The sequence below is a fragment of the Archocentrus centrarchus genome, chromosome 14 (genome assembly GCF_007364275.1).
Source record: "Archocentrus centrarchus isolate MPI-CPG fArcCen1 chromosome 14, fArcCen1, whole genome shotgun sequence".
In the NCBI taxonomy this organism is placed as follows: domain Eukaryota; kingdom Metazoa; phylum Chordata; class Actinopteri; order Cichliformes; family Cichlidae; genus Archocentrus; species Archocentrus centrarchus.
In genome coordinates, this window is record NC_044359.1 from 37356666 (window position 1) to 37378492 (window position 21827).

The following is a 21827-nucleotide window of genomic DNA, read 5'->3' on the forward strand; positions in this document are numbered from 1 at the left end:
CCGGGGTCAGAGATGGCCAAACAAAAGCATACAGGTTTTTCTTTGATTTTAGCTCTGCCGAGATGTGCAACCTACCGATAGCCTTACGTAATGTAATATAACTGAAGCTTACCGTGATGACCCGAACACATCTTCCGAAATGTTGCAGACGGTAACGTTTTCCCTTCCTGCTGCTGCGCGAACCATTTTACGACACAGCAGCTCCTCATTAATGTCCACAATTTAACTCTGAAATCCAAACGGTCCCATCATGCGCACCGTGAAACGCGCTTTACCGGGTGAGACGTTTAAGGCACGCAGCATCCGAGAATCCCGGGCACTAATAATCTGGGGGGATTTTACAGTAGCGGCATGGCAGCACGCACAGGGTACAAAGGTTTTCTGTTTGTTTGTTTGTTTTTCAGTTTGTTTGTTTTTACTATAAGAGTTTAATAGCACTGACATAAAGTGCTGGCGAGTAGTGAAATTAAATATTTTTTTGATACATGTTTAAAAATATCTGCCCAAATAACCACCCGGAGGGATTACAAGTAAGCTGCCAAGCGGCGAGGCCCCCTGGGACGAATTTGCTTTACGAGAAAATGAAAGATAATCATAGCATGGAGGAGGCTGTGCTTGCTGTCAGCCATATGCATGTGTACGTATATATGTCTGTGGCTGTCAGCAAGCACACATCTTGCCTGCAGGGGGGGATACGTGTGCAAAGAGCAACGACTATATGAGCTAAACCACGAAGAAGAAACTTTCACGGTGTTTTCCTGGGTGGATGGCCTGCACTGGATCAAGTCAAAGCAGCAGTGAACCGAGAGCAGTGTGGGATAAAGTCACTGAGATGTGCGTTAAATCGTGTTCCATAATTAAATACTAAAAATTACCGGGTTCCAAGATTAGTTGATAAACTTGTAACTCAAAGCTAATTAAAACTGTAGTTTGATTACCTCGCTATCAAGGCTGCACCAGAAACCTACAACAAGGCATATGATCGCCAAAGTAAGACATTATTTCCTAATAATAAAGATAAAACAATCCATGATATTTCCAGTATTCATCACTAATATTAGAGTTCCGCGTTAAACTCCCGTAAAAGTCGAGTACAGACAGAACAGCTGTCTTTGGCTGTAATACTAACCTAATATTGGATAATAAGCATTAAGTTAGCAAAGTTACTTTTGACATAACACGAGTGACAAGTATCGTTGTTTGAAATTCGAAAATGGTTTATTTGTGTCAGTAAATATAGATTCAATTTGAAAACCTGGTGTTATTAATTAGATCTACATTTCCTGACTTTGTAAGCGTGGTTTCAAAGTTAACTTCTTAGAGCTAGCAGACAGCTAACTGCTGTCCGCACACTACCGAGAAACAGCGACACTACAATTGTAACAGTCTACAATAGAATCATGTGTTTTGATGAAGTTTGAATGTTTAGCTAGAATTGTACTAATAATTGTAAGTGTTCTCTGTCTTTAACTTTATCGATCTTTGCTTTTTGTAGTGTGCATTAATTTAAAGCGTTGCGCAACGCCTGTAAATTGAGCACTCCTGCCCCAAGTATGCCTCTGTAACTAAACTAGCGATAAACCTGCGCACCCTGTTCCTGGAATTGTACAGCAATATACTTTCATGTTCCGAATAAGCCATGTTTATTTGTTTGTTTTTAAAATAAAATTAAAAACTTCAGGTTCACGCTGAACGTCATAAAGTCCGCTTATTGGTGTCGGTATTAACTGATGCCTAATTAAGAAATTGCTGAAGTCAGTTTATTTTTGTCAGATGCAGCAGAGTACACTCTGTTGAGCCTTCACACCAGCTGCATGGGGGCAGGATATGTCATATTAGAATGTTTCATGTTTTTGTTATGAAAGTAAATGTTGCCAGTCAAATAGCAGCCTGTCATCTGCTCCAGGCATTAATAGTATACATTTACAGAAACCTGGTGAGACAATCATGAATGGTTAATTGATTAGTGAATTAATAGTGAGTGACTGTACAATAATTTCTTATCCAGCTTGAATGTTGTTCCAATGAATGGGGAGATTTTTTCCTTCTGTCTTTGGATGTAAACAATAGATACATTACAGATACAGAGGCACCTCTAATAGAGTGTCTAGAGCAGCATGTATTTTTTTTTGATCTAGCACCCATCATTTTCAACACCATCCATTCAGCTTGACAGTGAAGCAAAGTAAACAGATGAGGCGTCTCTGTAGTGGTTTTAGATCTATAAATGAAGATATTTATTTTAATAAAAAAGGAGAGAGAAACCCAAGGGCAGTTGTAGAAAGCCTAGAGAGACTTGGCCAAAAAGACTCAGTGCTGTGCACTGTAAACCCAGATTTTGATTCCACTTAAAAATATTGAGTTCATATTACTTAAAATTGCCTAGAATGTGAACATTACTTGTTAATGCTGAGTAGACTGTACTTTTTGATGGTCTATCTTATTGTAATCATGTGTTGGAGTTCAAACATCTTAATATCATCAAGTTTTGCACCTGCTAAAAATCTAGTTTATACCAGTTTTAACAGACTGGATTAATGTGCAGCTGCATGGTGGTGTGATGGTTAGCAGTGCTGCCTCACAGGTAGAATGCCATCTAGAAGGTCTGGGTTCGATTCTGGCTTGGCCCGGGCCTCTCACTGTTTGGAATAGAAGACATTTGGTGTTTTTGTTTGGTTTTTGTTCACAACGCTCTCTCGTATAGTTTTTTATTGTTCTATGGACAAATGTTATTTGTAAATGTTAATGTACCAGCATTCAGCAGGGCTGAGTTTTATCATGTTTATTTACCAAATTTAAACAGACACAGTTCAACACTGTAAAAAATATTTGTGTTGTTAGGCGGTGTGGTGGTGTGGTGGTTAGCACTGCTGCCTCACAGCTAGAATAGCTATCTGATAGTCTGGGTTCAATTCCACCTTAGGCCAGGTCTCTTGCTGTGTGGAGTTTGTATGTTCTCCCTGTGTCTGTGTGGGTTTCCTCCCACACTCTGAAGACATCCAGTTACTGGGGTTAGGTTAATTGGTCTCTCTAAATTGCCCACAGGTGTGAATGGTTGTCTGTGTCAGCCCTGCAACAGGCTGGTGACCTGTACAGGGTGTACCCTACATCTTACTGCCTTGTCAGCTGGGATAGGCTCCAGCCCCCCCCCCCCCCCCCCACACACACACACACACAACCATGAAAAGGATAGGGGGAACTGATTGATCAAAAGACATTTTATTTTTTCATGAACTATAAAAGATAAGTTTGGTCAATTAGAACATACAGTTTAGTTCAGTTGGAATGGAGTAGTGCTTACTTAACAGGCTGAGTTAAATGAACTGTTTCATTACTTAAAAAATTTAAGGCAACGAGTTACCTTGTTTTTTTAAGTAGATTCAACCTATCCGGGTTTACAGTGTGGGTGTAAGAGCTGATGGTGTTTTCATTTGAGCTTTAGAGGTGTTACAGATATATGTCCTCCAGGGCAAATGGGGGCATCAGTCATTCCAGGGATGGCAGCATCTGGATATTGTTACTATCAGGTCTTAGAGGAGTTTTCTTTCATTTTAAGGTTAGTTTGTGTCAGCTGTTGACTGAATGCTAATAGTCTGTTTCTTTGTGGAAAGGATTTAATGTCAGTCCTAATTTTGTTGCACTGCTTGTTTCATTCAGCAGGTGCTGTTGTAACTGAGTGAGACGTGAACTTACTGAAACCCACTGCTGCCCCTCCTGACCTCCTGAGTCTTGAGTCTCTCCGGACACATCCCTTACCATGAATGAAGTCAGTATAGTGAGAGAGGGTTGGCTTCAAAAAAGAGGTAAGCATCATGAGAATCACTGGAATATTCACACTTGACAACCCCCCCCCCCCCCCCCCCCCCTAAAAAAATAAACAAAACAAAAAATCAGACAAAGACAAAAACAGTCCTAGTATTGTGTTATAAGCCTGGAAAACTGTTGGCTGAGTTTGATTAATATCTACAGTTACCGACCCCAGATGTGTTCATCTGTAAATCGCACTGTTGATTTCATTTGTCCTTGTTGACCCAGGTGAATACATAAAAACATGGAGGCCCAGGTATTTCATCTTAAAGAGTGATGGCTCTTTCATCGGTTACAAAGAGAAGCCAGATTTAAACGACCAGACCTCTCCACCACTCAACAACTTCTCAGTGGCAGGTCAGTCTTTTTTAATGATGAACAGTAGTCGTCCCTTTATGTGTGCTACTTTCTATTATTAGACATTAGTTGGATGTTTGGAGTTTTATTGAGTTAAGGTTCCTTCTAACCAGCTTTAGTCAACATCATAATTGTATTTTTTACAGAATGTCATTTAATGAAGACTGAACGACCCCGGCCCAACACATTTGTCATCCGTTGTCTGCAGTGGACCACTGTGATAGAACGAACTTTTCATGTAGAAAGCAACGAAGAGAGGTAAGAACAAAAAAAAATCATATCACATTTCTACCACACTGTTCAAATGCTGTCATGCGTTTTCTTTATTTCTGTTATTTGATTTCTTTATTTGATCCAAACACCTCAGACTTGTCTGTTCATGACACTTTTTTCCTTCCTTTTTCCTGTTTCTGTGTTCATTTGTCTAACTTCTTTTTTTGTCTTTGATTATTCTTCACAATACTGCCCAGAAGGCCACCAGTCTGGAGACTGGGGTTTCCCAGACACCACTGAATGAAGCTGCAGGTTGAGAAACTGTGAGGTGTTGTCTTCTCAAAAAGATGAGTGATGTAATGTTTGACACGTTGTGGTATTTTTCAGAGAGGAGTGGATGCAGGCGATCCAGTCTGTAGCGGACAGTCTGAAAATGCGGGATCAGGAGGAAGAGGAACCAATGGATGTGTTCGGCTCACCGAGCGAAAGCAGCCTGGAGGAGATGGAGGTGGCGATGGCCAAGAGCCGCACCAAAGTGGTGAGAGGATAAGCTTATACCATAATAAAATCATCCAACTGCTACTTTGTGTAAGGCCTTCATAGTTTTTTATAAATCATTTATATATTATGAGTTTTGGAGTGCCCATGAAAATCCTGATTGGCCAGTTTCAGCTACGCGCCCACGAACTGTGTCTGGTCAGCAATATGTTGCATAAACAGGAAAAACAGCATAATCATTGGATATTGATTTGTGAAATGATATTTTATGCTTGATACAAATATATAAGGATGAGCGGAAGCGAATGGATGGATGGACAAAACATGATATGTAACGCTTTCTAGCTTCCTCAGAATCACTTGCAAAGCAGCAGTTCAGATTAATTCCAGGTGCCTCCATGTAGGGGTGTGCGATATATATCGTTTATGATGACGTTATAGAGTATGCTAATGACTGGGGAAAAAAAACAACAATCAAACGCCTCGGCTCCACGCGTTCACTACTTCATGCTTTAGTATAGAGAGCTCCCGTACTGTGTGCCAGCATAGCTGCCTGAACAACACACCTAAAGCTGGAAAAGAGTGAACACACTGTGCCAGCCTCGCAGTCTACCGCCTGTGATTTAATTCCTAGGCGAGGAGGTGGTTTGGATTTGAAAAGACTGGCACTGATCAAGAGACGGCAGTTTGCAAACTTTGTAAGAAAGCGGTTAATAGTTTAAGTTAATAAGTACAATCACTGTGTCATAACCTAACAACGTTCTCAGAGCTCACCTGTTTGGAGCCTCAGATAATATGCTGAAGCGTATTTCTGATCAAATGAAGGTGTGTATTCTGTGATATTTTTGAATGTAGGGGGAATCCCCCTGGACAGCCTCTTTTTCGATTTTTTTATTCTGTCAAGTCTTCCGTATTGAGCGATTGCTTTTGAAAAACTCGCTGAAGTTAACGTGTCAAAAACACTGATTTAAGTCTTTTACTAGCTTGCACTTCTTTTCCTCCAGAACAGCCGAGTGTTGGCTTCCTGGCTACTCCAGGCTGCGTATCCTGGGCAAGATACTGAACCCAAAGTTGATCTCCGACGCAAGCGTTGGAGTATGAATGTGTGTGAATGTTAGATAATAAAAAGCACTTAGCTTAGTTAGTCATGGAAGTGCTTGTATGAATGGGGTAAATGTAAACGTGTTGTATAAGTGCTTTGATTGCTCAAATAGAGTAGAAAAGCACTATATAAGAACTAGTCCATTTACCATTTCTATCTGGTGTTACTTTTTTACTCAGTCTTTTCAATATTTGTTTAATTTCATAATGAATGAATTGTATATTTTACAGACAATGAGTGACTTTGAGTACCTGAAGCTGCTTGGAAAGGGTACCTTTGGGAAGGTGATTCTTGTCAAAGAAAGGTCCACTGGAGTCCATTATGCCATGAAAATACTGCGCAAAATGGTCATTATAGCCAAGGTAAGTTGTGTGTGTATTTAAATAAGTGGTTCAGGTTTTATTCATATATTTCTGCAACTTTGCTGCTTCAAGGCTGCAAAGATGCTGCAAAGTGTGTCTACAAAGGCAGGAGTACAGCAAAGCATCGACGTTGGCTTCCTGTTTGAGTATAATTTTATTGCCTCACTTTCAAAATAAGTGTTTATAGGGCTTGACCAACATGTTTTTGTCATAGTCCATACTGATTGGTAGCTATGAAAGAAACTGCTCACTGAGCTGTCAGGCTCAGTGGATTTCAAATTAGACAACCAAGTGGTAACCAGAGCACCAGCTGCTCGACTTCCCACCGATACACAAACTCCTCAACATTTTTAATGATCTCAGTTACTGTAGGGTCACCAGCAGGAGCTGGATCCCTGCAGGTGCAGTCACTGGTGCAGAGCCGTGGTTCCCAAAGTGTGGGCCGCAAAGGTACTGCAGGGGGGCACGGCAATTTCTGGTTCTTAAGTGAGCCGCAGCACTCTTGACTTTGGGAGCCACTGTTGTAGAGGAAGAAGAGCAGTAGAGAGAGGATATATATCTCTTGTGGAGCACTTGTGCTAACTGTTCAAACTCCAGAGGTGACTTCCCCCATCCTCACCTGTTGTTTCCTGTTGGTCAGGAAGCTGGTGATCCACTGGCAGATGGCAGGAGCTAAATTGAACAGAGTTTGGTGGAGAGGATTGCAGGTCTGCTGGTTGTGAACTCCAAGTCCAAGCTCCAACTCCTAATCCAAGCTAATATCTGCAAATATCTGCAAACAGGATCTTAACAGAAGCCCCTGTGCACTCAAGGTGTTGTAGGATGTAGTGCAGTCCCATATTAATGGGATCATTCACAGACTTGCTTGTCTGGTAATCAAACTTGCAGGGGATCCAGCAGGTTGTCGTTTGATGCTGTTCAAGTGGGCCAGTACCAGACAGGCAAAGGTCTCCATGACCACCAACATCAAAACAACAGGCCTGTAGTTGTTCATTCCTGTGATGGAGAGGTTTTTGGGGGGACCGGAATGGTTGAACGTGGATGGCACTTGACACAGCTTGAGGGTCTTGTTTTGGTCAGAAGCTTCAAGACAGGAGGGGGAAGCTCTGTCTGGGCCTGGTGCTTTCCTGGTGTTCGGCCTTTCTGCTAAGTTTCAGTAGGGCATGGCATGGTTGTGAAGCCCTCCACAACAGTCCCAGTTTCTCATGTTGGGTTATAAAGGGGTTTGTGGTTAGGCTGGAGCTATGGTGTAGATTTTGCACTGAAGCATAAATCCCCAGCAGGGCAAAAAAGCAGGAGAAAATTCCACTAATGAAACTGAAACACATTGGAGAGATTATATCTTTTAGCTGGTTTGGGAACACTGCACCCCCTGATATCTGGAGGAGGTGGCTGGGGAAAGAGAGTTCTGGTTTTCTCTACTTAGGCTTCTACCCCCACAACCCAGTCCCAGATAAGCAGAAGAAAATGAATGGATGGATGGATTGTTGGTGAAGTCTCAGGGGATTTATACATCTGGGTTAAATCTACGCCATAGGTATGTCATAACTGCAAACACCCCTGAGACCCTACAATATAGCCTATCAGAGAGAATAACAGTTATCTCTTCAGTATAAGGATTAACAATCATAGAATGAATATAATACAAATCCCTGCAGGGAGATTGGCAAACTATTGGAATAGTTGTAAGGGAATATGCAAAAAAATGGAAGAAATTCAAGGGACAAATATGTTAGCCTAAAAAAAAAAAAGCTTTACAACAATAAAAAGTAGGGACCCATGAGGGGAAAATGTCCCATCATTTCTATTATGACTGGCACTATAATCACTGGGACGCAACAATAAATTCGTTAACACATAAACACCATGAATACTGGCAACAGTGTTGACCACTTCCATCGGTTACATCATAGGTTCTACAAAAGAGTCACAGCACTGTCAGTGATGCCCCATCAGCCCATTGTGCTTGCCATAGAACCCTTGGCTATTACACTTAAATCATTGCAGTGAATAAGTGGAATTTGCAGAGGGGTGAGGAACACAGAGTATCCTTATATGCAGATGATTTAGTGATATATGTATCAGATCCTGTCTCGAGTGTACCTGATATTGCTCCGAGGACATTTGGTAAATGTTCCAGGTACAAATGGCCAACAGCTTGTCAGGCAACTCCCCAGGATTACAGCAGGTAAGTACCGGTAAAGAAACAAACTAATTATGAGCATCAACAAAAATTAACCATGGGTTGAGAAAAATACAAGTGAACTAAATGTGCGCGCTTACAAACAGAACAAATGCATTTAAACCAACCAATTTATTACAAACTAAAATAATGGTATTTGTATGAATAATGCATAAGGGAGTTACCGACTTTGCTGGAGTGTGGCCATAGATTTGGCCATCACACCCATCCTTGATGTCCTACTGGTCTGGGGTTTTTAGAGTACTGTCAGAGGTACTTGATGTTAATCTTCAACCTAGTGCAGCAACAGCTATATTTGGTGTCATAGGCAGGAGACACTGTACAATGAGTTAAAAGCATAAAAAACAATTGCTTTCACAATTTTGCTTGCACACAGATGAATGTTGTTACACTGGAAATCCCAGAACCCACCTGAACTGTCCTTATGGCTGAGCGATCTGATGCAATTTATACAGTTGGAGAAGATTAAGTATACACTTAGAAGGTCCAGAGACTTAGCTGGACTTCAAACCATGCCTCATTAGGACCATCTAGCAGTCTGCTCTCCTTCACATCTTTTTTTTTTTTCTTTTTTCATTTCTTTATTTGTTCTTTTTGAGTATTTGTGCATAGTTTTATTTCTCTGTTTTTCTTTTTAATATATGTAAGTATATGTGTATGTATGCCTGTGTGTGTGTGTGTGTGTGTGTGTGTGTATATATACACACACACACACACACGCGCATATATATATATATATACACACACACACACACTGTATCACAAAAGTGAGTACACCCTCACATGTCTGCAGATATGTAAGTATATCTTTTCATGGGACAACACTGACAAAATGACACTTTGAGACAATGAAAAGTAGTCTGTGTGCAGCTTATATAACAGTGTAAATTTATTCTTCCCTCAAAATAACTCAATCTACAGCCATTAATGTCTAAACCAGCGGCAACAAAAGTGAGTACACCCCTAAGAGACTACACCTGTAAATGTCCAAATTGAGCACTGCTTGTCATTTCCCCTCCAAAATGTCATGTGACTCGTTAGTGTTACTGGGTCTCAGGTGTGCACAGGGAGCAGGTGTGTTCAGTTCTGTAGTACAGCTCTCACACTCTCTCATACTGGTCACTGAAAGTTCCAACATGGCAAAGAACTCTGAGGATCTTAAAAGATGAATTGTTGCTCTACATGAAGACTGTTATATAAGCTGCACACAGACTACTTTACACTGTGTGAATGTGTGCACATTTGTATGAACATTCTTGTAACAATTCACATTTTTTATTTCATGTTGTTAGTGTTTGTAATAATACTTGTGTTTGTTGGCAGGATGAGGTGGCCCACACAGTTACAGAGAGCCGAGTGTTACAGAACACAAGACATCCTTTCCTCACGGTGAGAATAATAAAAGAATTACCTACTTAGTAGATATTAAGTAGATATCAAGGCTCTGCTCTCTGGTAAATACATCATTGCTGGCATGCAGATTATTATGCCCACATTAGCAGAATAAAATATCTAGTGGTGGTTGGACCATCTCATGAATCCCAGCTAAAATAGTTCAGCTGGCTGTGTGCTGGATAAGATATGATGTGGTTTAGACATTTATGTCCTTTTCAGAATGTCAAGTCAAGTCAAGTCAAGTCAAGTTTATTTATAAAGCACGTTTAAAAACAACAGCAGTTGACCAAAGTGCTGTACATTTAAGATAAATAAAATAACTTAAAACACAATGTAAAAGAGATAGTTAAAACAGGAAGCATAAAATTATAAAAACAAAAATAAAAATAAAAGAAAACAACATCAGTAATGTATCCAGTACTCATTTTGATGTAAAAGCCAAAGAATAAAAATGGGTTTTCAAACGAGATTTAAAGATGTCAACTGTAGGGGAGGTCCTGATGTGAAGGGGCAGCTTGTTCCATAATTTCGGAGCAACGACTGCAAAAGCCCGATCACCTCTATGTTTTAATCTTGACCTCGGTACAGTTAAGAGCATTTGCTCAGCAGACCTCAGTGATCTGATGGGAGTGTGCAGGCTTATAAGATCAGAGAGGTAGGTAGGTGCTAACCCATGCAACGCCTTAAAAACAAATAATAAAACCTTAAAATCAATTCTAAAACTGACTGGTAACCAGTGTAAGGATGCAAGTATGGGGGATATATGGTCTCGTTTATGAGTGCCGGTTAGTAATCGTGCTGCTGCATTTTGAATCAGTTGCAGACGACGAAGTAGCGACAGACTGACACCTGAATAGAGACTGTTACAGTAATCGAGTCGAGATGAAATGAAAGCATGGATAGCTTTCTCAAAATCCGTGGAACAGAGAAATGGCTTCACCTTTGCAAGCAGACGAAGATGGAAGAAGCTAGATTTGATGACAGTATTAATGTGTTTGTCAAAACTAAGATTTGTGTCAAGGATCACCCCCAAGTTCCTTGCACAGGGTTTATTATATATCTTTAAGGGGCCAAGGTCATAGAGGTCAGGGGTACCAAACACAATGACCTCAGTTTTCTGCTCATTTAATTTAAGAAAGTTTTGAGCCATCCATGTTTTAACTTCCTCCAGACAGTCCAGTAAGGCCTTCAAAGGACTCACTGAGTTTTTTTTCAGTGGCAGATAGATCTGCAAGTCATCTGCATAACAGTGGAAGGGGATGCAGTGTTTTTTAAAGACTGAACCCAAGGGGAGCATATAAATTGAAAAGAGGGCTGGGCCAAGAATGGACCCCTGGGGCACCCCACATGAGAGCAGGCTTTCAGAGGAAGAAATCTCTCCCAGCCTAACTGTAAAACTTCTGTTCGTTAAATAGGATTTGAACCATTTAAGTGCAGTCCCTTTAATACCAACAAAGTGCTCCAGTCGAGATAAAAGGATACCATGATCTATGGTATCAAAGGCAGCACTAAGGTTTAAGAGTACTAAAATGGCAGAGTCCCCCAAATCAGTAATAGTTAAAAGGTCATTTAAAACTTTTAAAAGTGCGGTTTCAGTACTGTGATATGCTTTAAACCCAGACTGGAATACTTCAATAACACCATTTTGGTCTAAGAAGGTCTGGAGCTGAAGGAGGACAACTTTCTCCAAGACTTTTGAAAGAAATGGCAGTTTAGAAATTGGTCTGAAGTTGGATAAAATGGTTGGGTCAAGGTTTTGTTTTTTAAGAATAGGTTCTACCACAGCGTATGAACCTTAAAAACTTTGTTGATCCTCTGACTTTTCACTTCAAACTACCAAGAGGTCAAAATGTAAGTTTGCTGAATACTTTGGTTTAATAGCTGAAAGCCACTGATATTATCTTCCAGGACACAAAAAATACAGCTTCACGGGTATTATTATGAGTCAGGTTGAGTTTGTTTTTAATTGTAATTTAGTCAGATATTTGCCACATTGGATTATTAATCATTAGAATCTATAATCCTTCTAATAATCGAATCCTTTCTCTCAAAGATTCTTGAAAGAGTAGTTGTAAAACAGCTCACTGATCATCTGCAGAGGAACGGTTTATTTGAAGAGTTTCAGTCAGGTTTCAGAATTCATCACAGTACAGAAACAGCATTAGTGAAGGTTACAAATGATCTTCTCACAGCCTCTGACAGTGGACTCATCTCCTGCAAGACCTCAGTGCAAGATTCAATACTGTTGACTATAATATTTTATTACAGAGATTATGCATGCTGAGGGTATTAAACGTACTGTGCCGCAGTGGTTTGAATCATATTTATCTAATAGATTCCAATTTATCAATGTAAATGGGGAGTCTTCTCCACACACCGCCAGTTCAACTAATTATAGAGTTCCACAGGGTTCCTTGCTAGGACCAATTCTATTTCATTCAGTTCAATTTTATTTACAGTACCAGTCAAACCATTAATTTTAAAATCCTTCTCCTCACCTACAAGGTCTTGAATAATCAGGCCCCATCTTATCTCAAAGACCTCATAGTCCCATATCACCCCAACAGAGCACTTCGCTCTCAGACTGCTGGCTTACTTGTGGTTCCTAGGATACTCACCCCCAGTGGTTTGGTGCAGATGACCCCCCCCCTCCCTGAGCCTGGTTCTGTTGGAGGTTTCTTCCTGTTAAAGGGAGTTTTTCCTTTCCACTGTCACCAAGTGCTGCTCATAGGGGACATCTAATTGTTGGGGTTTTCTCTGTATTATTGTATTATACGCTCCAGCCTCCGTTTCTGTGTAAACGGACGAAAACAATGGTTTTTGGAAACGGGGGTGCTCGCACATGCACACTATGATTGTGGCTCCTATAGCCACACCGCTAACTTGTGGTCTGTCAATAGGAACTGCAGCATTTTTGCATTTCCTTGTGCTGACAGCATGAGATTGTCTGCACCTACAATAATTAACATTAATGTTATTTCAGAGCCAGCTCCATTGTTTTCTGTAGCAAGTTTGGTTTTTGGGTCAGATTTTTAAAACAAATGATGAATGAAATTTTAAGTTCACTATTAAATTGTTCAGTGTGATTTTTACTACAGTAAAGTAGTTCTCATTTTGCAACAGTCTTTAAAGAATACTATCTTGGAATTACAGTCTGTAGACTAAAAGCCAGACAAATTAAACATTGATTTTTGAGGCCCTTTAATCCTGGATTGTTGCACCCAGTCACAGGTCTCTTCCTATTCAAGTGATTTCAGTTTTCTTGATGGTTAATAGTTGCATAAGGTTTGGCTGCAGAGATTTACTATCTACCTGATATTTTATTTTAATTGTGATAACATTCTTGCAGACCCTGAAATATGCCTTCCAAACCCATGACCGGCTCTGTTTTGTAATGGAATATGCCAATGGAGGCGAGGTGAGACCCCATATCTTACATCCATTTCCAACACATCAGGATGCACTTGGTTCCAGCAGTTAAACCTTTACACAAAGGCAGATTTTCTGTAACAGTAGATGAGTGTTCGACTCTGTCTGCTCTTGTTTCTTCCAGCTCTTCTTCCACCTCTCGCGTGAACGAGTGTTCACAGAAGACCGAGCACGCTTTTATGGTGCTGAGATTGTGTCAGCGCTCGAGTACCTCCACTCACGTGATGTTGTTTATCGTGATCTGAAGGTGAATGCAACACATATCTATCATTTCATAAATATACTATGTGCAAGAATGACAACAATAATGATAAACTGACTCTTAACCTTATAACCCCGAAGGCGTCGGCCGTGGCACAACGTACGTCAAAAAGTGCCGCCATTCGTGGACTTCAGCAACAAATACCATAATACCCCAATATGGCTGTGAAGTGCAATTTCTGGGCTTTCAGGAACCATTTGAATTTTTCCGACAGGACACATGGTCGTGGAGTTACGGTGAAAAGTCACTCGGCGGTGATAAGTTTTACGTTGCGGCTTGTTAGGGCAGGAAACCGGTGCTTCAGTGGTGATTGCCTGGTGTTAAAGGATTAATTTGTCAATAATCTCACACCCCAGCCAACCTGCTTTTAACTCAAGGTTGTTTTTTATTTGAGGATACACAGTATGCATTTTAAAAAGTCACTTCTATCTGTGGTTGAACTTGTGCAACAATAGTCTCTTTCTGTCTCTCATATATAAAATATTCCTCACTCGGGTGCTCTTTGTCCTCCAAACTTGGGTCCTCTACCAGAGGCCTGGGAGCATGAGGGTCTTAGCTGTTTCTAGGACTGTGCTCTTCTGGACAGAGATCTTGGATGTCGTTCCTGGAAGCGGCTGAAGCCACTCTCACAGTTTGGGGGTTGCTGTTGTTGTTTGGTACTGAGGGGCATCATTGTCCCCAGCCTCTACTGAGCTTGTGCTTAGAGCTTGTTCCTGTGCTGCCATGAGTAGTGCCTCTGCTTTGTCCAGCCATTGGTAGGATTTTTTGATATCAGCCACTTCTTCTATCTGCCGGTGGTACATGCCGTGCAGAGGCCTGTCCTTCCATGATGGTTCCTGTTCTTCCTCCTCTTCTTCAATGAGCAATGAGTTTTCTTGTCTTGATGTCAGTGGCTTCTATCTCCTCCTTTGGCCAGCTGATTATCTCAGTAGTGTCTCTGATGACTGGCTGTAGGTGTTAATTGCCCAGATCTTGCTTTTCCCCTTTCTTCTGAATCCTCAGGACTTGCGTTACTCTCTGCTGGTACTTGGAGGTTGCAGCTTTCCTAGCTTCTTCATGGTTCCCTTTTGCCTGTGGGATTCCAAGGTGCTTGTAGCTGTCCTCAATGTCTGCAATGTTGCCTTCTGGTCATTCAGTCCCCTCAGTTCTGACTACCTTTCCTCTCTTTGTTACCATCTGACTACATTTCTTCAGTGTGAATAACATTCTGTTGTCATTGCTGTAGATCCTGGGTAGATTAGTGAATCCGTGTCTCATTCACTCCTGCCATATAGCTTAATGTCATGCATGTAGAGGAGATGGCTGATGTTTGCTTCATTCTGAAGTCGATATCTTATAGTTCGCTTATGAAATGGAGAAATGAATTGGAAAGTCTAAAATGAAAATTTCTCAGCCTGCCCTGCACGTCTGCGTGTGACCCGGCAGTCTGTAGAGTGTTTCCAAGAAAAACTGCAAATTCCAATTATGGATAAGACACGCGAGAAAAAACATAATCCGTGCAAATAATGTGATAGGCGAGCGCGTATGTAGAACTCAGCTTGTCTGCTGTGCGCGCTGCTGCAGGTTCACGCTCTCATGAGGAAACTTTACGTGTGCAGAGCTGAATTCACCGCCCGTGAAGAAACTGACTTTTGACCTTTGGATGGAGCCTAATGTGATTGGTCACTTTGATGGATAGTTCAGGTTCCTGTGTTAGACCGAGTTACACCGTGGCAGCAACATAAGAGCTGCTTTAAACTGGATTTGCTCACAATCTGGAGAATAAAGTTTCCAGAATTAACTATCAGGAGTTATGATTTTCTGTCAGGTGACTTATAGCATAATACCATCTTTTTAATGTGATTAAAAAATGTGAAATCATTTTGAATATGTATGTATTTGTTTAAATATCTATCCCATTGTTAATGTGCTGGAAAATCTTGAAAATTTACCTTGAAAGTGCTTAAAAAATGCTTGCCTGATTGCCACTGGCTCTGTGCTGGTACCTGCTCACCCACACCTAGTGTCCATGAGTGTGTGACTGGTATATATGTGTGTGTGTGTGTGTGTGAGTATATGATCTGTGTGTTTTGGCGTGTGTTTGTGCATGTGTGGACAGCTGGGCCTGGGTCTGTGGCTTACTGAGCCTTGACCCCTGTGGGACACGGTTGTGGAGGGTGGGAGTTACCCCTCCCTGCCGCTTCCCGCTGCTCCCCACTGGTCGTTACTGCCTCCCCGGGGATGTGGGTGCCTTTGGGTCCTGGGGTGCATGGCTGGATGTCTTGGCGTGGCTTTTGGCTGGTCCCGTGGCGGCTGTGTCCTGGAGGTGGCTTGGGCCTCTTCGGGGGGGGGGGGGGCTGCCTCTCTGGGCTCTTGCCCTTTGACCATGGGGGCGCTGTCTGGGGTGTGCACGTGGTTGCCATCAAGATGTGTGGCCTCAGGTCTTCTGTACCAGATCAGTATCCCAGACGTTCAGTTGACTCGATGCTATACTTGGATTAAAAAGTGTTCCTTTAATGTTTTGAGCAGTGTACATATGTGCAGTAATGTTGTTTTCAGGCTTGTGATTGGCAGGTATTGGTGGTTACTATTGCATGCGTTTGACAGTTGTGTTTTTGCATTTTCATATAGAAAGAATTGTTTCTTTTTTGATTGGTTGTTTGTTGGGGGGGGGGGGGGGTTCTTATAAATGGAGGAAATGTACAGTAAGGTTGGACTGTTGAATCTGTTATATGTTTACATAATATTATAGTATTGGCATCAGTGTATGATTACATTTTATCATTAAACTGAAATCTGATGTGATATAATTTCCCTCTGTCTCAGCTGGAGAATCTGATGCTGGACAAAGACGGACACATTAAAATAACTGATTTTGGCCTTTGCAAAGAGGGCATTACTCCAGATGCAACAATGAAAACCTTTTGTGGAACTCCTGAATATCTGGCCCCTGAGGTAAGGCGCTGGCTGGTGACACACGTGTTGTCATGCTGGCTTAATGGCTTGTTTACTACAATCTGCTCCCATGTCTGTAAATTTGCTGCAAATGTAAATCCATTGCTCATATTTTTACACTCATCAACATCAACAGTGCTGACTGTGCTGTCGTGAAAAGAAATCATGCCCTAAGTGCAGAGATGTATAAAGTACTGGAGTAGAGGAGTGGAGTAGAAGTACAAGTACTATATAAAAAAATTGACTTGAGTAAAAGTTGAAGTGTTCTTTCAACACCATACTCAAGTGGAAGTACAGAAGTACTCAATTTTTTTGGTACTTAAGTATTGCAAGTAGAAGTATTTCAAAAATTGCTACTCAAGTACCGAAAGTACAAGTACAAGTAAAAGTACAAGTACTGTGTATATTAAAGAAAGGCAGTCAAAAGTTTGATTATCATTGTTTATATTATTTCAAACATTTGAAAGGCACAATGTATTTGGCTGAAGCTGGAGTACAATGATAAAAGGCCATACAAGTGTTTACAAAAAAACAAACACAAATAAAACATCTCAAAAGGCCAGAGGGGCAGTCCACAGAGCAGCTAAAAGACAAACCTGGACAAGGTGTTCCTGGAACGTCATCCATCTCGATATCGGACAGTAAGCTGACGCGTTTTGTCCTCAATACTTGCAAGCAACAGCGCAAAAGGCGGAGACGAAGCCTGCGTTTTTTAATAGGCTTGATCGCTCAAATCGCCCAATGATGAGCCAGCTTCATAAACCGTGATAGCGCCATCTACCGCTCTGGCATTGATACTATGACTTGGGGATGATTAATAACGTTTTCATAATAGTAACGATTCAGCACGTGAAAAATGTATCGGAGTAAAAGTATTAAAATAATCAAAAATATATAGTGGAGTAAAAGTGAAAGTAGGGGGGAAAATATGTACTCCAATAAAGTACAGATACTGCATTTTAGTACTTAAGTACAGTACTTAAGTAGTTCTACTTCGTTACATATACATCTCTGCCTAAGTGTGAATGTGGTTGTGTGGTTGGTGTGTGGTGGAGGGGCCGTAGGCTCGAATTGGCAGCCACGCCTCTGTCAGACTGTCCCATTTTAGGGTTTATCAATACAAATATGCACTCACTGGTACTTTATTAAGTACATCTGGTCAACTGCTTGTTAATGCAAATATCTAATTAGCCAGTCACATGGCAGCACCTGAATACATTTAGACATCATCAAGACAACCTGCTTAAGTTCAAACCAAGCCTAAGAATGAGGAGGAAAGGTGATGTAAGTGACTTTAAACGTGGCATAGTTGTTGGTGCCATGTGGACTGGTCTAATTATTTCAGAAACACAAGTTATTGTCCCAACAAGCTGTGGATTACTTGTTTATGCTTTGCCTGGCTCTGCGCAGATCAGCTGGTTGTCTTTGTGGTGTTCCAAATACATGTTGTCAGCAGGGAAGCAAACTATGTAGCATCAACATTCATAACATGATCGATGGGTGTTTCTTCATCTCTTCCTCGTTTTTTAAAGTTTAATTTATTGGCCGTTATAAATGTCATTCCTGTTATATTGACAGATTAACTGGGCTCTATGTATTGGACTCTACTTTATGCAGATGGGCCACAGCAGCAGAGGACCAGAACAAAGAAACTGAGGCTGATGTTTGCATAGGCTCACCAAAACTGGACAATTTAAAATTGGAAACATTTTTCTGATGTGATGAGTCACAATTTCTGCAAGGTGTACCTAATCTGTATATAAACAATATTATAACTAAAAATATAAACAAGATATTGAACAGTACTATACTTGAATTGTGCATTAATTGTCAAAGTTGGCATCTCACCTCTCTCACTACACACAAAGTTCTCGTAGACCTTGGAGTGAGACAATCCAACAATAAATATCCTGATATCTTACATTTTAAAGATCGATGTTAACTAGATGTTACAGTTGCATGTTTGGTAACAGCTAACAAAGTTGATATGTGGAAGCAACACACCACACACTCTTCAAAGCCACCAGACAGCACTGACAATAATCTGCCTCATAACTACTTCAGTACTTCATCAAAAAGTACTGTGTGATGGCAGGGAAAGTAATGAATATATTCCAAGTACAACTTACATTTAAACTGATGTAGATTTTCTTAATGTTTTGCTGCTGACAACAGCCACAGCACCATATTTCATAGTATATGTACTTGCACTCTTTTCTGCTTGGAGTGGTATTTAGTGCAGTAATACACTGACAGAGCAAGTTCCTGTCGTACTGTAAGTTTTGAGACTTTGCTGAACGTAGCAGGCTGAAACAGATGTAGATTCAGGGTTTTTAAAACCAAATTAGGACCAAAATACTGAACATTGAAAAGGAGTATTATCTCCTTCCTTTGTCCACTTCTGAAATGTGACCCTCAAACTGCACAACTTCCTGGTAATTCCATCATGAGCAATTTGTCAATGTCCAATGTATTTATATAGCACATTTAAACACCCAGAGTGGACCAAAGTGCTTCACAGGCAACCAGAAGGTAGAAATGGGTCTTGAGCAGAGACTTAAATGTAGAAACTGTCTGGACAGTTCTAATATGAAATGGTAAGGCATTCCACAGGCTCGGCACAACAACTGAAAAAACTCGGTCACCTCTATTTTCAAGTCTCGAGCTAGGAATTTTTAGGATCATCTGATTGGCAGGCCTCAGTGCTCTGACAGGACAATGACCATGAATCAGAGCAGACAAATACAGAGGGGCCAGCCTGTTTAAAATCTCAAAAACAATCAATAAAATCTTAAAATTGATCCTAAAATTGACAGGAAGCCAATTAAGTGAAGTGAAGCTAAAACTGGAGTAATATGCTCACGCTTTCTCGTCCCTGTTAAAGTGGAGCAGCAGCATTCTGGACCAGTTGAAGCCAATGAAGAGATGATTGTGGTAAACCTACATACAAAGACGAGTGACACTCGGTGACACTCTGCAGTTGAGGGAAAGGAGTGAGATCAACGCCAGTCCAGATGCAAAATTTCTTGAAACTGCAAATCCTCCTGATTTGATGTAATGGCTTTTAGATATGAAATTAATTACTGTAAATTAATTTACTAATTTATGTTTTTATCATATTCTGTTTTAATAAAAGTTTTTGTGACATCTAAAAGCTTAAAACTTGATCAACCTTAAAGTTAGGGCCAGATCAGACAACCCTGAGCCAGCCCTTAGTTACGCTTCAATAGGCATTGGCTTATGGGGGGTTCCCATGATGCACCAAGTGTTTCTTTTTCATTCACCTCTTTCACTCTGTTTATACCCCACTCTTATTTAATCATCAGTTATTATTAATCTCTGTCTCTCCCCCCCCTGTCAGCAGATGACCCCCCCTCCCTGAGCCTGGTTCTGATGGAGGTTTCTTCCTGTTAAAGGGAGTTTTTCCTTCCCACTGTCACCAAGTGCTGCTCATAGGGGGTCGTTTTGACTGTTAATATTATATGGTCTTGCATTGAGCCGACTGTTTTGATTTGGCACTATAGAACTAAAACTGAACTGAACTGAATTGAAATCTTGCTTTTTAAAACCTTCTGAGGTATATGTTGTGTGGCACCTTTCAGCGTAAAAATAAAAGGTCTCTGTGGTCTCTGTGCACAGTCATCTGCTGCTCGACCAAGATGTCTCTGGACCCCCTGTAACATAAGCGCTCACGCTCAAGCTTTCTGCAGAATACTTATTTCTCAGAGTAGGAACAAAATGATGCAATTATAATTTTTCACATTTAAGACAAAGTGTTTGCTCTGTCCTCTGTATAGAGTGTGTGTGCTGGTGTTGAAAACGATGGCTGGTAGGAAGTCTATAAAAAAAAACAAAGTCTAAAAAGTTACCATTACTTGTACCAAATGCTATGATATGCTAACTCAGAGCTGCTGCTTCTTACTGCTGTTGAAAAATCGCTGTCCTTTCTCAGGTCCTAGAAGATAATGACTACGGCCGGGCGGTAGACTGGTGGGGTCTGGGTGTAGTCATGTATGAGATGATGTGCGGCCGTTTGCCTTTCTATAACCAAGACCATGAACGTTTGTTTGAGCTGATCCTCATGGAGGAGATCCGCTTCCCCCGGAACCTGTCACCTGAGGCCAAGTCCCTGCTGGCTGGCCTGCTCAAGAAGGACCCCAAGCAGAGGTATTAGATTGCTCCTTTGTGTGGATTGCTTTAAAAAATGCCTACTTTATTATTTTGTGTGTGTGTGTGTGTTTGACTCCATTGGCCCCTGTGTAGTCGAAATGATTAATACTTCTCTTCATACTGGCTCAGTTCCCAGCTTCTTTCAACAAGCTGGTGTTGAGCCAATTTTAAATTAACCTCATTTGGACCCATCTCTTCCAAGCAGCCAATATCCAAATTGCCTTTTGTGTCAAAGATTTTGGAAGAAAACAGTAGCAGAACAACTTAACTATTTCATGGAGGAAAACAATGTTATGGACATTTTTCAGTCTGGTTTTCACAATTGCACCTCCACTGAAACTGCAATCTTGCCTTGTGGGATACCTCAGGGATCTGTTTTGGGTCCAATTCTCTTTTTACTTTATATATTCCCTCTTGGCAAAATTATAAGACGTTACAATGATATTTCTTATCATCTCTATGCTGATGACATTCAGTTATATTTTACTTTGTTACTACTTACTGTTACATGATCTCATTTGGACTGACAGGTTAGGAGGAAGTCCCAGTGATGCCAAAGAAGTAACGAGTCACAAATTTTTCATGACCATCAACTGGCAGGATGTGGAACAGAGGAAGGTAGGACTTTCTTTATTTTCCATTCATCAAGTAGAATCAGACAGTCAAATCATTCATTTCTCCATTTCACAGGTACAGTGTAGAAGCAATTGAATCTAATCAAGTTTTCAAATTGACTTTGTGGATTCTGGCATTCTTGAAGTGTCCATATTTTGATCCATAGCTACATGACATGAGAGAAATAAAGAGCAGCCAAAGAAATAGCAACATTCACCAGGAGTCCTAAACAACTCTGACATAGGGATGTTCTCGGCGACTAATTTCTTAGTCGACTAAGCAAGGGAAAAAAAAGAGACTAACCGACTGGTCTAAAACTAGGAAACACTCAGATATCAAGTTAAATTTTAGGACAATGTCAAAAACTGTCTAAACAAAGGCGTTTGAAACCCTTAATCACATCGTTGAGTAATGAATCGCACTTTAAATGCTGCTTAACCGTGTGGCACCGTGCGCTATACTCGAGACAACGAAGAAAAA

At 40.9% G+C, this 21827-nt stretch overlaps 1 protein-coding gene across 3 annotated transcripts in view; it reads left to right on the forward strand.

Moving 5' to 3' along the window:
* The first annotated feature begins 729 nt into the window (after positions 1–729).
* The window catches only part of LOC115791558 (RAC-beta serine/threonine-protein kinase-like), a 28816-nt gene continuing 7718 nt past the window's right edge, over positions 730–21827 (forward strand). The window contains exons 1-12 of one of the 3 annotated variants that reach the window (XM_030745668.1): positions 730–834; positions 3661–3803; positions 4036–4164; positions 4311–4422; positions 4765–4915; positions 6208–6339; positions 9866–9931; positions 13287–13355; positions 13491–13613; positions 16434–16562; positions 20515–20729; positions 21263–21350. In XM_030745668.1, coding sequence (XP_030601528.1) covers positions 3758–3803; positions 4036–4164; positions 4311–4422; positions 4765–4915; positions 6208–6339; positions 9866–9931; positions 13287–13355; positions 13491–13613; positions 16434–16562; positions 20515–20729; positions 21263–21350 — 1260 coding nt within the window. In that variant the 5' untranslated portion in view covers positions 730–834; positions 3661–3757. Of the gene's footprint in view, positions 991–3657; positions 3804–4035; positions 4165–4310; positions 4423–4764; positions 4916–6207; positions 6340–9865; positions 9932–13286; positions 13356–13490; positions 13614–16433; positions 16563–20514; positions 20730–21262; positions 21351–21827 lie in introns of all 3 variants that reach the window. The other 2 variants (XM_030745669.1, XM_030745667.1) reach the window with 2 other exon arrangements.